Source organism: Ailuropoda melanoleuca, chromosome 9, assembly GCF_002007445.2.
Source record: "Ailuropoda melanoleuca isolate Jingjing chromosome 9, ASM200744v2, whole genome shotgun sequence".
NCBI classification, from domain to species: Eukaryota; Metazoa; Chordata; class Mammalia; order Carnivora; family Ursidae; genus Ailuropoda; species Ailuropoda melanoleuca.
In genome coordinates this window covers 29,211,274-29,227,375 of record NC_048226.1, presented here as the reverse complement: position 1 = coordinate 29,227,375, position 16,102 = coordinate 29,211,274, and the positions used below count along the sequence as shown (strand labels likewise).

General features: G+C 40.7%; 1 protein-coding gene across 3 annotated transcripts in view; it reads right to left on the bottom strand.

Annotated features, from left to right (window-relative positions):
* Positions 1-16,102, bottom strand: part of SIN3A (SIN3 transcription regulator family member A) — a 68,135-nt gene that overhangs the window by 26,640 nt on the left and 25,393 nt on the right. For all 3 annotated transcript variants that reach the window (XM_019805829.2, XM_034668016.1, XM_002925129.4), the window contains exons 4-13: positions 12,611-12,717; positions 11,617-11,899; positions 10,326-10,577; positions 9,495-9,647; positions 9,193-9,351; positions 7,336-7,425; positions 4,959-5,077; positions 4,179-4,389; positions 3,764-3,880; positions 990-1,228 (exon numbers count right to left, since the gene is read on the bottom strand). In XM_019805829.2, coding sequence (XP_019661388.1) covers positions 990-1,228; positions 3,764-3,880; positions 4,179-4,389; positions 4,959-5,077; positions 7,336-7,425; positions 9,193-9,351; positions 9,495-9,647; positions 10,326-10,577; positions 11,617-11,899; positions 12,611-12,717 — 1,730 coding nt within the window. The remainder of the gene's footprint in view (positions 1-989; positions 1,229-3,763; positions 3,881-4,178; positions 4,390-4,958; positions 5,078-7,335; positions 7,426-9,192; positions 9,352-9,494; positions 9,648-10,325; positions 10,578-11,616; positions 11,900-12,610; positions 12,718-16,102) is intronic.

The window sequence follows — 16,102 nt, the reverse complement described above, 5'->3', positions numbered from 1 at the left end:
AAACTTGAAGGAGCTTGGGGCTCAGCCCTAGCTCTGGCCTCCTTGATGCCTGGTCTGAGGTCGGTACAACAGTCCCTCTACACCTCAGGCTGAAGGCTTGTCAGGAATAAAAAGTAAGAAGTTCTTGGTAAAAATGGAAAGCTAGCCTTTTTAAATAAAACATCAACTTTACAAAGACAAAAGAGTGAATTTCCTTATTAAAAAACAAAGACGTTGGGGTGCCTGGGTGGCGCAGTCGTTAAGTGTCTGCCTTTGGCTCAGGGCGTGATCCCGGCGTTCTGGGATCGAGCCCCACATTAGGCTCCTCCGCTATGAGCCTGCTTCTCCCAGTCACCCTGCTCGTGTTCCCTCTCTCGCTGGCTGTCTCTATCTGTCAAATAAATAAATAAATAAATAAATAAATAAATAAATAAATAAAATCTTAAAAAAATAAAAATAAAAATAAAAAAAATAAAAAACAAAGATGTTAACAATGGGTAGTATTGAGTGGCAGGAATGCGGGTGGTCGTGTTCTACTTTGTTCTTTTCTATATTTTAAAATATTCCCTTAAACACACAGAGCATTCCACCATGGACTTTCAAGGTTTGTTCTCTACTGTTGCTGACACAGAACCCCATCAAGAAGCTCCATTATCCCATGCTGCACCTAATTTCCAACAACCAGTGTTGGGGCAAAATGGAGGTCTCATGGGACAATAACCAGGTTGAAAATGAGGGCCTTATTTAATGGGACACTGAATCTGTCATGAAGCACACTAAAACATGAAGGGCGGGGTGCTTGGGTGGCTCTAGTTGGTTAAGCATCTGCCTTTGGCTCACGTCATGATCCCAGGGTCCTGGGATCGAGCCCTGCGTCAGGCTCCCTGCTCAGAGGTCAGCCTGCCTCTCCCTCTCCCTTTGCTTGCCACTCTGCCTACTTGTGCTATCCCTCTGTCAAATAAATAAATAATAAATAAAATAAAGCACGAAGGGCACATTCAGTCAGTTACCTTTTAAGGACAATTGGGACGGCAATGGAAGGGTTCTTCCTCAGACCATCAATGATGTCAGCTGCTTTATCAGCATATATCCTCTGGAGTGCTTTTCGATGAATAACTTCCGACGTGCCCCCAAGGGTGTTGTCCAAGCGAAATTTGGCTTGTTCCTCAGCAGACAAGCGAGAAAGCTTCTTCTGTATTGCTTCCAGAACCCGGATCGTTGCCAGATTGGTCTCTAAAACTACATCAAGCTGCAGCAAAAGACAAAGTGTGCTCAGGACCCAAAACAGAATAGAATAGCGGTCAAGAGTATGAAGTAGGGGGGCACCTGGGTGGCACAGCGGTTAAGCGTCTGCCTTCGGCTCAGGGCGTGATCCCCGCGTTATGGGATCGAGCCCCACATCAGGCTCCTCCACTATGAGCCTGCTTCTTCCTCTCCCACTCCCCCTGCTTGTGTTCCCTCTCTCACTGGCTGTCTCTATCTCTGTCGAATAAATAAATAAAATCTTTAAAAAAAAAAAAAGAGTATGAAGTAGGGAGCTAAATTCCTTGGACTTAAATCCTAGCTCTGCCATAGTGGCCACACAAAATTCTATTTCCTTATCAATAAAATAGGGATAACATCACCTACTCTCATAGGCTATTTTCTACATTAAACAATATAATCCAAATAAAGGGTTTAGTGCAAGGCCAGGCACATAACATCCAATAAATGATAGATAAGTGGTAGTTGTTACTTCTACCACCACCAGTGTGCTTGGCTTAGACGACTACTGACCCCAGACCACAGGGACCTCAGAGGAGGCATCCTTACTCACACCTTCCCCTGAACTTTACTGGAATGCTAAAATCTGTTACAAAATACACAACAATCCCCAGAAGACCGTTCAGATGATAAATCAGTCTTATGTGTAAGGTTTTACAGGGTAACTTGAGATATTTAAATATGTAGTAGCCTTGTTCTACATCCAGTGATAAGAACACAGTGACTATCGCTCCTTAAGGACTTCAACGTTGTATCTGTGGGTGATCATTTAAATTCTAACAGAACTCCTGGCACTTACTTTCTGGCAAGGGCCTAGCTAGACCTGGTTAAGGATATGACTGGCAACCTCTGAGTAACTCTTTTCCTAGGCTTCTCACAAGATTCTCTATATGAGAAACAGAAAACGAAGTAAATGAGAAGTCTCAGGGCCCCATGACCAAATGTCTATGGGAAGTGTTCCTAGGGCAGCACAGTCGGTTGAGCATCCCACTCTTGGTTTTGGCTCAGGTCAGGATCTCAGAGTCCTGAGACTGAGCCCCTTGTGGAGCTCAGTGCTCGGTGTGGAGTCTGCTTAAGATTCTCTCTCTCTCTCTCTCTCTCTCCCCCATCCCGTCTTTGCCTCTCCCCTGCTAGGGCACATGTGTGTGTATATGCACTCTCTCAAGCAAATAAATCTTAAAAAAAAAAAAAAAAGGAAAAAAAAAAGGAAGTGTCCCAAAGTAATTCTGATGGGCAGGATCCCCTACTAAACATCAATCACCTGTAGCACGATCCAGAAATAAATCTGTTTTTAAAGCCACTAAAATGTGGGAGTTGTCCACACTGCACGATCACTAACCTATCCTGATGTATAAAGGAATGCTCCTTCAAACTAGCCCATCCCACCTAACCCTAAGCATATGCACACACACCTTCATCATCATGCCTGCATTCACAGATGGGAAACGCGGATGTTGCCTTTTATAGGCATACCAGTTGAGAATAGGAACATCCTGTCAGAAAAAGATGCCAATCTCTGCTTTCTAACTCCTCACCTAAACTTACTAAACGTAGGTAATGCTTTCTTCAGCCTGATAAAACTTTCCATGGAAGTTAGTATCTGTCATGATTTCATTCTGTCCAAATGGTTGAAACTCCTCATGAACACTGGGGCCAGTCACCTGCCAGTGGCCAAGCAACATGTGGCTCTTCATTCAAGACTTGCCAGAAACAGCTGACTCATGTGTGAAGGGGGATGGCTGGCAGAACTAAACCAGCATGGATTTAAAAAAGAGCAAGATCTCGCCCATCTATGTGAATAATCAGGGCCAGTCACTTTTATATAATAAACACATTAAATAGGATACACATCATTTTACCTCTTCAGACACAATGAACATTCCCTTTTTGTTGATGAGGTCAGTGAGCTAGTCGTTTTAACACACTGGGGATTCTGAGCCCACTCTCAGTACTCCTACTCCTGAAACAGGGGCTCTACTAGCTCACTTATTCACTCCAGCTCTTCCCTTCCCAACTACTTTAAAATAAAGCTCTAATTTCGCTTTCTTTCACAAGGAACCAAATAAATAACAGATATAGGAGAGAAGAATTCCAGTTCTCACAGGAGAGCTGGTTTGCCAACCATGTCAAGATACCTGCTAAGAGTAACAATACAGACTTTAAATAATTAAACCTCTTTAAGAAAGTCCAGTCAGCCTTAAGATACTGTTTTGTATACCCTGTAAAACACAATAACCTCTAAACGCTGTTAAAAATTCAAGGGTTTATTATTCAGCCATCAATGGATAACTTCAAAAGGGTTAAAGTGGCCTAGATAGGTCACACTTGCCCTAAAATATAACAAATATATTTGACAAACTCATAAAGCATTGCAAGTGGGACAATAAGCATTTACTAGTGAAGAACATGAGCCTTTGGTTCTTCAGTCTAAAAAGCCAAGCCTCATAGACAGATATTTAAGATATCTCAGCATTTAGTACCTCCCATTTCCACAACCTCCAAATGATAAAGGCGCTTGTACCTCAAAGCGTTCATCTTCACAACGATAGATGTGTTCTTCATACTGGGTTTTCTTGGAACTAACAAAGGTGGAGTCCTCAGACCAGGAAGGGAAGGAAACCCAAGTATCATTCAAAACCTTTGGGTAAAAGAAGAGAAACTGAAGCCAAAGTGTAACAAAACTTTCTGGTAATTAAGCATTCTCAGTAAAAAGGCATTCTAGGGTGTGGGAGAAACCACTAACATTATAGCTTTCATTTTTATCAAGTTTGCAAAGATGGGAAAGGTTCTGGATAGAAGTATAAAACATTTTCTTCTGAGAAAAGACAGAGAAGGGTCTTGATTTCCCCATTCACATAAATTTTCGATCCCTGGTGTCACTCCCTTCTGGAAGGAGATGATGATTCAGGGCTGATCCTTTTCAGGAAAGGCCTTACCTCTTTACAGAGAGGAGTCCGTCCTGTACACTTGGGCTGCTGGTAACTCTTTGGTAGGGCTCGATAGCTGGAGCCCAACCGTTTACAAGAGGCATAATCTATCTCCATGGCAATACCCTCTGTGGCTCGTTCCTTTGGAAAGGTTTCCAGATGTACAGATTCCTTATAGCCCAGAAAGTTTTTAAACCAATTAAACAATTCAGGGAATTTCCTGAAGAATCAAACCAAAAACTGGTGAGCAATTAGAAGCATGATGCAGTTATCCTGAGGTATGGCTACTACGATTTGGTGTTGGATCAGAACTCTGCTACCAGGGACAAATTCCAATGACAATTATTATTTCCTGCCTAAGAAGTCCTGCTTCTGAGCACCTGGCTTCCCCTTTTCTTGTAGAGCGCTCTAAGGCCAGTTAGGGTACTGATAGAAGAGTTGCAACAAAACTAAGCAATAACCAGCTGTTGTTCTAATCAAGAAGACCGCTTTAATGTTCACATCATTCTTAGGTTGTCAAATACAGTCAGGATTCTAGAACCCCAGAAGAGACTGGTCTCTATAAACATCCAATATTGGTCAGCACATTGGGAAACCACTAGTCTTGGCTGATGCCCTCTCTGCCTGTTTTTCCATCTGTAGAGTTAAACTAGAAGAATTCCCAGAGGACTCCTGTGACACTGGCATTTTGAGTCAACTAACTGACCCACCATGATCAAATTATGTTTGCCCATCACATACCCTCACCTTCATAGCACCCATCAGGGCTGAGCCCTTCACTCCACTTACCCCAGGAAAGGAGAGACTAGCTGCACAAGCTCAGCCCGAGAGATCACCTCCTGGTTAAAGATAACAAGACAGCGCAGGAAATTCTCATAGGCCTCTGCACTCCGCAGAGCCTTTCGGACCTTATGGAGACAATCAGAAGAGAAACCGTTTGATGGGGAATCAAGAGCTCCCGGGTTGCTTTTAAAAGACTGGGGAAATTTAAACAGTTATTTGATGATACTAAAGGTGCTGATGTTAGTTTTTTTTAGATGTGATAATGAGTATGTTTGAGAAAAGTGTCACTTTACAAGGAAACTTAGTAAATACTTATGGATGAAATAATATAATATCTGGGATTTGTCTCCAAATAAGCCAGGGTGGGTGAGAGTACATATGAAACAAGTACATTGGCTAGTAGGAGGGAACTGCAGAGGCTGGATGATGGGTACATGAGGAGTCATTCCACCCGGCTCCTTCATTTTACATGTTTAAAATGTTCCACAATGAAAAAAAATTTAAATGAGATCCTAGAGTAAATATTACATTTACCTTCCATATGCTTGACTTTCCAACCATATCAGAGTTACCCTAGTTTTTGTTGCTTCTCCTAACAAATGTTTGCAGCAAGAATCTTTGTCAACACTTTTAAACTTTGGTAATCTTCAATAATTTTTTAAAATATTACTTCTGTCCTCTGACTTGACCCTTTTTCTTCCTCCACTTATAATACTGAATACTTTAACATCCAAAACCCTAAAAATGTTCAGTGGCATACAAAAGGTAAAACTAGCCTGGCTATATGAGCAATCTGGAGTTTCAATTTCAAAAGTAAATATTTAGCATTGTGGTCCTTTAGTAAGGACTGCAGACAGTCCTCACCAAACCAAGCAGTTTAGCAATGACCCCTTCTCCAGGCTCCTGTACACTTTTATAACTATCAGTCAGTAGACATTACATGGAATAAAGATGAATGAGAACTGTAGAGAACTGTACTTTTTGTACTATACATAATATTGACTGACTTTTAATTTTTTATTAGCCTTTAAACATGCACAAAAGTGGACCAAATAGTCTAATGAACCCCATGTACTTGCCCAGCCTCATGTACTTGCCCAGCCTCAATGATCAATATATAGTAAATTCTATTTCCTCTGTAACCATTTCCTCCACCACTGAATTTTAAAGCAAATTCAGACATTTCATCTATATAGCTGACCTCTGAACAACATACATCACTGTAAATGTATTTTCTCTTATGATTTTAGTAACATTTTCTTTTCTCTAGCTTATTATACGGTATACCATACACATAACACACAAAACATGTGCTATTCGACTGTTAAATATGATTGGTAAAGCTTCTGGTCAACAGTAAGTTTTTGGGGAGCCACAAGTTATACTCAGATTTTCAACCCGCATTGCTCAAGGGCCAACTATATATCAGTATGTGTCTCTGAGAAATAAGAACTCCAAAAACAAACAAACAAAAATACCATTACTCTAAAAATTAACTTATTCACACCTCAACCCTCCAGTCTTTCATTGGGTCATTTGCTGGTCGTGAGCTGGGCTTCCACATTTCCCTTAAAAGCACCAAATGCTCAGACAGCCCTCAGGAATGGTTCAAGTCAGAGCCAGAGACTCAACTGTTAGGCAGGACAGCTCACAAAGGCACAGCAGGCTTGAGAGAGATCGGGAGGCACCAATCATGGAGATGCTAAAACACCTGCCCTTTTGCAAAAACCCAAAGGTGCAAAACAGGGTAAATCTGCACCAGATCATTCCAGGTTGGTTCCTGCCAGTGAGAAAGTCTGACAGTTACCAATTAGCCTGATGAGAGCAGCCTGCTAATCATCAAGCTGACTCCAAGGAGGAAGTCAGACACAGGAGGAAAGTTAAACCATTACACCACACAACGCTGATGTATTCCACCAGTAATCGCAACGCTGGCTACTTATCAGAATCACCTAGGGAACTTTGAAAACATACAATTAAATCAGAACTCTCACAAACCCTATATGCGATACCACATATAAGTACCACAAGCAATTAGAAGATTACAAGTCATCTGAAGTCCTCAACAACTGGTACAGACCTGGGTTATCTACAATGGGGAGCTCCAAACATCTTTCAAGAGTAACATCGTGCATTTTTTTAAAAGCAGTCTTCCACCATGGGAAATGCTATAAACTACTTCACAAAACCAAAACAGACAATGCTACTATTTTCCTAGCTGTGCTAATGGTTCCGGTAGCCTGAAAGGACCTACAACTTGGAAACTATGTTAATAGGCAAAAAGTCCTAATCAGCTTGAAGTCTCTAAAACAAAATTTTCTTGGGGATAGGGTGATTTTCTTTTGGCATTAATAGCCTATATTAAATCTAATTCAATCATTACCTTATCAAAAAATAATGATTCAGTTCCTACACCATGCTTGCTGGCATCTGCCATGGAAGAATCCTTTAGGCTGAGCAGTTTAGGTTTCTTCTGCAAAAAAGGAAAAATACAAACATGTAAGATCCAAGGAATAGAGTTCTTGGAGTTTTATTTTCATCTGTTTTCTATGGGTCCATCACTGACCACTGCTGTCAATAATTTCCAACAAATGAGAGATTTCAAATCACTCACTCACTTTACACCCTAAAAGATTTCCACCCATCTTCTCTATCTCACAGTTTGCTCCCCACCCCGAGGTTCACAGATCATTCTATTTCCCATATATTCTATCTACAAATGGTCACAGCATTACTGTGATAACAGAATATCCTTACTTTTTTCCATTAGCCAAAAGTAACTATTTGGAACCTAGTGCCACCACCTCACCTTCTTAGAGGTGGAGGCAAAGAGTTGGAGCACACTGCCAGAAGCGGATAGAAATCAATATTTAACCTTTAATTATAATTCAATTTAAAAATTCATGAAAAAAAGCACAGTTTATTTTCCTAAGAGAAGGAATGACTCTCTTGTCGGCAGTATCAACTCAGACCAATATTACTTTCTCAAAGGGAATGAATAGGCCATGACATAACTGTCAGGCAAGAATTCACTTTTAAAAAGCCGTCTCTCAACTACCTGTGAAGAAATGCACCAACTTTGGGAGAAGCGGCACATTTACCTTGACCACCTCAGAGTATACTCTCTCAAGAGCCAGAGCCTCTGCTGCTTACGCTGCCAAGGAGAAAAGTAGGTAGGGAATTCTAATCCCCCTTTCTAGGGTCTCCACCTGAGGGTAATTGAGTGTGGGAGGGGACCAACGCAAGAGTGGAGCTTACCTGCCAACCTGATTTGCTACCCATATAACTAACACTCTTTACTAAAGTGAAGAAATATAAACTATTTTTATGTTCAATTTGGTTTCAAAAGGAAAAGCCATTACAAACACTAAAAAATAGTACATCAAAAGTGTGAGCAACACCTGTCACTCTTTGTAGTCATCTGCTTGTTCACCAGTCACCTCCTATTAAAAATTCCACTAACTTTTATTATTAATTAGATTCTGCAGACACGCCCATCTCTTCCACATAACATACTGCTTTAGAATTCACTCAAGCAACATTCAGTACACACCTAGCTCTCCTCCTAGCACAGCTGCACTACATCAGAGAGGAAGAGCACAGGCTTAGCTTTCTGCAGGCAGACCATCAGTGTTTATTATAATGAGAAGCACTGTGATACGTCACTAACAGAAATTTAAGATCCCCTATGCTACACCCAAAGGTCCTGCCTTGGAGACTACAATGATACAGATAAGATCTGGCAATCCAACAAAGAAACCTGGGCAGGATAGGCCTCTAGACCAAAGAGATCTCACAAAGTATATATACTTTACTCACAGGAGGACTTTAAAGGCCAATGACTTATTTCTGAAACAATTAGCCTAGTAATTTTCCTTCTTATTATCACAAGGCACGTTGAAGGCATCAAGTCAGAGGAAGGGAAAAATTAGTTAAGTTTCAGAAAACTTTCGCATCAAACAAAAAAAGACATGACGGCTAATAGCAAAGAAGAGAGAAATATAGAGAAAACAACAAAAACTCAAAAAATACAGTAATTTGTGTAATCACTGATATTCTAACATTTTTCTGCAAAGCCAGATAAGAAGCTTTGTATTGAGTTTCTGTGACACCAACTCACTCCGAGTATCCATGATCCAACTTCCAACACGCCTAGGATAAGAACACCTGAACAACCCCAGTACTTGTCCACGAGGATTGTTCCTGAAAATCAAAATGCGCAGCTGCCACCCATTCTCACCTTTACAGGAGGGGTAGTTCCTGTTCCAGAGTGCCGACGGATCTGGCAGCCATTCTGGTTGGGCCTCTGTGGCTTGTTGTTCAGCTGGGGCTTCTTCACAGTGCCTCCATGGTCATTTCTCACGGAATCAACCTTCTCAGCAGTTGTTTTGCTTAAAAGCTAAGTAAGACACATGAAAGAGATTCTCTTACCAATGCAGGGTTATCGTTTAGAAAAAGTCTGCTTCTGTTTCCAGCTTCCTAACTTATTTAAAATAAAGATAATAATTCGAAATAGTGTAGTTCTTTCTAAATAAAACTTACCACAGAGCTGTTGGCATCTGGTAGGAACTGTCCAAACTCTGACAACAGATCTTCCTGATTTTTAAAAAGACGAGCCACCTGGGCATATACCTCCTGCTCAGTCAAGGCTGGAGTGTAGTTTCCTCCAGCTTCCTTGGCATTTCGTTGCTCCTTCTGACAGGAATTGCAAACAGGAAGGTATCATATTAGAGGTCCACTGTTTTGAATGTCTCCCTTTTGCACACTTTCTGGGATGTTATCTACTTGGGCTATACCTAAGAAGAAAAGTCTATGTTCTTAGCCCTTGTTTTAACTGCAAGCTTTTAAGGTGAGAAATGAGTGGAAGATGGTGGCTGACAATTTTTTTAAAACTAGGACAGAGGCACCTGGCTGATTTGGTTGGAAGAGCATGCGACTCTTGATCATGAGTTCGAGCCCCACGTTGGATACAGAGGTTAAATAAATAAATAACCTTTAAAAAATAAAATAATAGAAGAAGGACAGTATATGTGAATGATCAAGGGACCACTACCAACCAATAAAACGCAAAATGTTAGAGAAATGTCTCCTCCTTCTACTGTAGATGAACTATACTACACAAACCACCCTCTAACTGCCCAGATAATAAGCATCTGCTTCACAGGGCAGTAACTTAAAAATCCTGTCTAGTTGTTATAAGGCAATTAAAGTCAGGCAAATCAAAATAGCTTTATAAACACACATCACAGTTTTTAACCTGTTGACTTCCAGTAACAATTAGAGAACATAATAATGGTTATTTAAGCTCTTCTTTGACCAGATGCCCTCAGCGTGTGACTTGGTTAAAACAGGCTGAAAGGGCAACTCTCTTACCTGATATGTGTGCAAAATCTCCAGGAACGCTTTGTAGATGTCTGGTTGGCCCTGGAACCTGTTCTTGATTTTATTAACATAGTTGATGGCATGATTAAACTCAACAGGCTGATTGTTCTGCAAGGATGGGGCCGTTCCCAACGAGATTGTCACTGGTGTATGAGGCTGGACAGGCGGAGAACGCGGGGATGCATATGGTGGGAGAGGGGGAGTCTGCTGACTGGCTGGAGTATGTGCTTGTAGTTGAGAAGGCTAAAAAGAAAAAAGTCATTATTCTCCTCAGGAACACAGATGGTCTGACATAGGAAAGAGAGGTCAAACTAAAGAGAAACAAGATGTCTGATCAACAACGTCCTTAATTCACTCTGGCCAGGCCATTTTAGCCCAACTCAAATCATACTGGGTGGGGGTGGGGAGTGCAAAGGGCTCACACATTCTAATACTGATATTTTAGTCTCAAATTTTCTAAATACAACCTGAAAAGTGGCTACATCTCCAATTACAGGGAAGAATTTTTCTAATGCAATTTTTAAGCTCACTCAACAGGTGCAAACAGGAGAAAGAAAAAAAACCCCTCACTCTCCATAGATCTTTAATGTCAAAAGACACTTGTTGCAGAAATCCACATAAAAATCTTCTCAACTATCTCCGTCCAATAGAACTGAGGTGATGGCAATGTTCTTTTACATTGCACTGGCCTATAGAATAAAGCCACTCAGCCACCCGGGGCTACTGAGCACTTGAAATGAAGCCATTACAAATGAGAAAGTGAATTAATTAGTTTAAATTTAAACACAGCCATATGTGACTAGTGGCTACTGTATCAGACAGTGCAGTCCTAGAACAAGAACATTCCACCACCATCATCACCACCATCAACAGGGTCTTCTGCTTGGCTTGATATGACCTAATCTGGTAAATGGAGCAACTTTTATAAAATGATGACCCCGTGGGCAGTAGCATAATCTGATCATCAGATGACCATTTCTGCCTGTGCTGTCAAAGTACTACTACACAAGTAAAGTTGCCATTTGATGGGATGCTCATGGGTTCACTAGGCAGGAGGTGTGGACAAAACAAGTCCTTATAGGTTACTGATGTGTTGATTTAAATGGATATCGAAATATGTGGAAGCCAAACGTAAACCATTTTATAGGGATGTGACTATTGAATCTTCTCTGATGAAATCACTACAACTGATGTCTCTAAATCTTACATAAAGGGGAAATGTCAAAGGAGGGTGCTTTCTAGGGATGCATTTTACAAGATGTAAAGTATTCCAAGTGCTCACCTTGCTGACTTTGGCAGGTGGGGGCTGAGGAGCTGGCTGGGCAGGAGCTGGGGCTGACTGGGCTGAAGGCTGGGAAGGATGTTGGGGTGGTGGTTGAGGCTGGGGCTGGATGCCATGGGTGGGGATCTGATGAACCTGGCCAGGAGTTGTCACGTTCACCATGTCATTGGTTTGCACCTCAATCTTGTAGCCAGGGGGCAAGAAGGTATTGAAGCCCATAATCAGGTCGGGGTGGCCTTTGAACAGCTGGGACACACGACTAATCACTCCTGGAGTGTCAATGCTGATTAAAACAAAAAACAAAACACACACACACACACACACACACACACACAAAACAAACCACAAAAATTAAAGTGGCAAGCTTGACCAACACCCTAGTAAGAAAAAAATACACATTCCACTAGGTTCTCTGAACAGGAAAACAGGTAAAAATCAACCTGCATATTACAAAATCAACAAAACATAAACAACTCTGAAATTCCAAAGCACTTTTAGCCTCATATTCAAAGAGGTTTGTCACAATTTTGAACAAAAGTTATATTCATGATAACAGTCCTAACAAGCAGATACTCAACAGTAAATCTAAAGCAGCAATTCCCATGCAAGATCCACCCTCTGACACACCAGTATAAATCACTATGTGTCTACATTTTTCACGAACTACTCTAATAGTGAACCATACCAGAAAATCAGTGTATCCAAAATCAACTCAAAGAGCAGGCAGCCTAATCATTACCAGTCTATTTCCCTGATTGAGAGGAAGTGCTAAGAAAAATTTTAAGAAAAAGTAACCAATAAGGAGAAAACAAAGGTCTAGGGCCCGTAATTTTCATCAATAAAGCAATACATAAAATAAAAGCATGACCCTAAAAATTAAACCCTCCAAAAGGAGGCATCCTTTATCTTTCAACGTATGAGAATAAGCCATAGCCTCCCTCCAAAATCAACATTTCAAGCACAAAGCTTGAATACAACCACATAGATCTTTTACCTCTGAGATTTAAATTCCTTCATGATGTCAAGGAAATCATTGTAGACCTGAGGCTGACTACCAAATTGCAGCTTCACCTGGTCAAGATAGGACAGCGCATCCTCCACCTGAGGCAGGGATAAATCTCAAGGTTATAAAAAGAAAGCAAGCCAAGAATTATTAAAAAACAAATGATTTATGCCTAAATAAAATTAATGTAGTAAGTGAAATAAAAACATATAGTAAATATACATGAAAGTATTAAAAAATTAGTATGGAGGCCAATAATAAAACTCAAGCTTAAAATAAAAATCAATTCATAAAATTTGTAGACTTGCCTTGGATAATTTTGGGGAGAATGATCAGTGAAAAATCATCACATTAATATATTATTCACTTATTTGTTCATTTATTCATTTTACAAGTATCTACTAAGCTACAACATACCACGCCAGGCCTAACATGAGGTACTAAGGGGTCAATGACAAACAAGCCACAGTTCCTGCTCTACAGAAGTTCATTCACATCTAGCTAGGAATTCTAATACAGTGGGGTAAATGGCAGATCACTGAATGCCCAGAAAGCACATGGGAAGGACACTTCTGCACTAAGAAAAACCCATGGGCACATAAGGGAGGGATTCCCCAAGAAGTGATGTCTAAACTGAGTCCTAAGTATGAGTACAAGTTAGCAAAAGTGAATACAGACATACAAAGAAAGTCAGAGGAAGCAGCATGAGCAAAATCCCAGACAGGACACCATCTGGTACACTGGGAAAAGTGAAAACAGTTTAGTTTGGCTGAAGGATCTGTGGTGAAAAGGAGGAACAGTGGTAGAAAAAGTGACAAGAGAGGAGACAGGAAAGGAAGCAGGATACAGATCCCAAAAGGCCTTGTAAATCTTATTAAAAAGCAGTTTAGGGGCGGGATTCATGGGTGGTTCAATTGGTTAAGTGTCTGACTCCAGCTCAGGTCATGATCTCAGGGTCCTGGGATCCAGCCCTAGTCTGGCTCAACACTCACGGGGTGGGGGTGGGGGGTAGGGGGGAGTCTGCTTGTCCCACTGCCCCTCCCCTCACTTGCGCTCCCTCCCTCGCCAATAAATAAATAAAATCTTTAAAAACAAAACAAAAACAAAAGTAGTTTAGGGGTGCCTAGGTGGCTCAGTAGGTTAAGCATCCAACTCTTGATCTTGGCTCGTCATGATCTCAGGGTGGTGAGATCAAGTTCTGCATCGAGCCCTGGACTGGGAGAGGAGCCTGCTTAAGATTCTCTCTCTCCGGCTCCCTTTGCCCATCCCCCTTCCCATCCTTGTACACATATGCAAGCTCACGCGCGCGCACTCTCTCAAAAAAAAGGCAGTTTAGATTTTTAGTATCTGCATTTTAGTGTACTCAATTTGGCTACAGTGTTGGGAACAAATTGGTGCAAAGGAAGGACAGACTGAAAGGAGGCAGGAAACCAATTGTGCTATAAGGCTAAACTCAATGTGTGAACAATAGCGGCTTAAACTGTAGTACCAACCAAAGGAATAGAGAGAACAATACAGACTCAAAAGCTTTTTAGGAGGTAGAAGTGACAGGGAGAGGAGACATTCACTAAATTATATAAATTATGTGGCCATTCACAAAGAGGAATAAGACGGAAGGTCTAGAGAGTTATGAGTTTGATTTAAGACAACTTAATTTTTAGTTACGCAGGAAACTTCCAAGGGAATTACCTACTAGGTGTTTCTATATCCTCTGGGATTATTTTAAATCATACAAAATACCAAGTTTAGGGAAGTTTCAGAAATAAACATATGATTTGATAAGCCCTACTCTTGTGATACATTGTGAAAGAGAATATTAATGTTCAAATAAACCATGAAATGGTATTTCAAGAGCTGCCCAAACTTCCCTTACGGGAAGCTCCATTATGGGAATCATTATGCCATGGTTAATCAGAATATTTTAGTGTTGCTAGCGCAGTCTGTATACTTTGTCAATACCCACTCATTTCATGGCTGGTTTTTCTGTACTTTAGAAATAACAGGACAATTTTGTTGAAATTCAGTGGACTATTTAATTTATATTCAGAACTTTCCATACTGAAATGTTTCATTAATGACCAAGCTGATGGAACATAAAACTCACTAAGTCTGCAGAAGAAACATAGACTTCGGAAGATATTTAAGAATAGCATTCACAACCACAGGACAAAAGACAAATTGTCAAAAATAAACACAAAATTTTGAATAAAAAAAGTAAGCATGCTATGGTATAATAATAATTACTACAGAGAGAAAAAGTGCAGATGCCTGAATCAAAGAAATTATGTGATGTGTTTATGTCTGGAGAAAAAAAGGTACTGGTCACAGTGAACTGCTATTTATAAATTAGTCATAAAATAACAATATGCTTAAAAAACACCTAGCATGACAACCACATTATAAATGAAGTATCTGGGGGTCTGGGTGGCTCAGTCCAACTCTTGATTTCAGCTCAGGTCATGATCTCAGGATTGTGAGATTGAGCCCTATGTCGGACTCTGTGCTGGGCATGGAATCTGCTTAAGATTCTCTCTCCCTCTGCCCCTCCACCCCAATAAACAAACAAACAAACAAACAAACATACTAATCTGTATGCAAACATAGTGAGGAAATTTTCTCATTACCTATAGTTCAACTCTTTGTAAAAGTGTGTATGTGGCTCTAGGAACCACAACTTATTGGAGCTGGTCCTTCCAAAGCTAGAGGTCTAGGGAAGCCCCTGGGGAAGCCCCGAGTCTGCTGATGTATTTTCTTGGTTCATTTCAACAGGCATTTATTATTGAGGTCCCTAACCTCTTAAAGTTCACAATCTTTTTTTTTTTTTTTTTTTTAAGATTTTATTTATTTATTTGACAGAGAGAGAGACAGCCAGCGAGAGAGGGGACACAAGCAGGGGGAGTGGGAGAGGAAGAAGCAGGCTCCTAGCGGAGAAGCCTCATGTGGGACTCGATCCCAGAACTCCAGGATCACGCCCTGAGCCGAAGGCAGACGCTTAACGACTGCGCCACCCAGGCGCCCCTAAAGTTCACAATCTTGTTGGGGAGACAAACACGAAGAACTGTAAAGAGAACTTGCTAAAGATGTGCCAAATATCTATGCTGCTAGCATTCAACAAGTAGCTAAATCACACTAAACATGCCTGAAATTATTCAAATCTTCCTTGTCATCAATCTGCCAAAGACAAAAAAGAAAGTATAGACAATGCTGATGCTTGAAATAACCTAAGTATTTTCACTGAACACTTCCTCATTATAGAATATAAATGGTTTATTGAAGTTGATTCAAATGCTTGTAAAGTGTTTTAAGACTGATCCAAAAATGGCAGGCAGTGTGGGAATACTGAATGAAGCTACAATGGAGGCACAAGAAAGTATTTTATCCCTTCTCATTAGAATGGGAATTCAACACGTTACTGCATCCAGGAATCATATATAAGAGTGAGAAGCGAAGGAACAGAGCAAGAAGTCCTAACCCCACCCATGA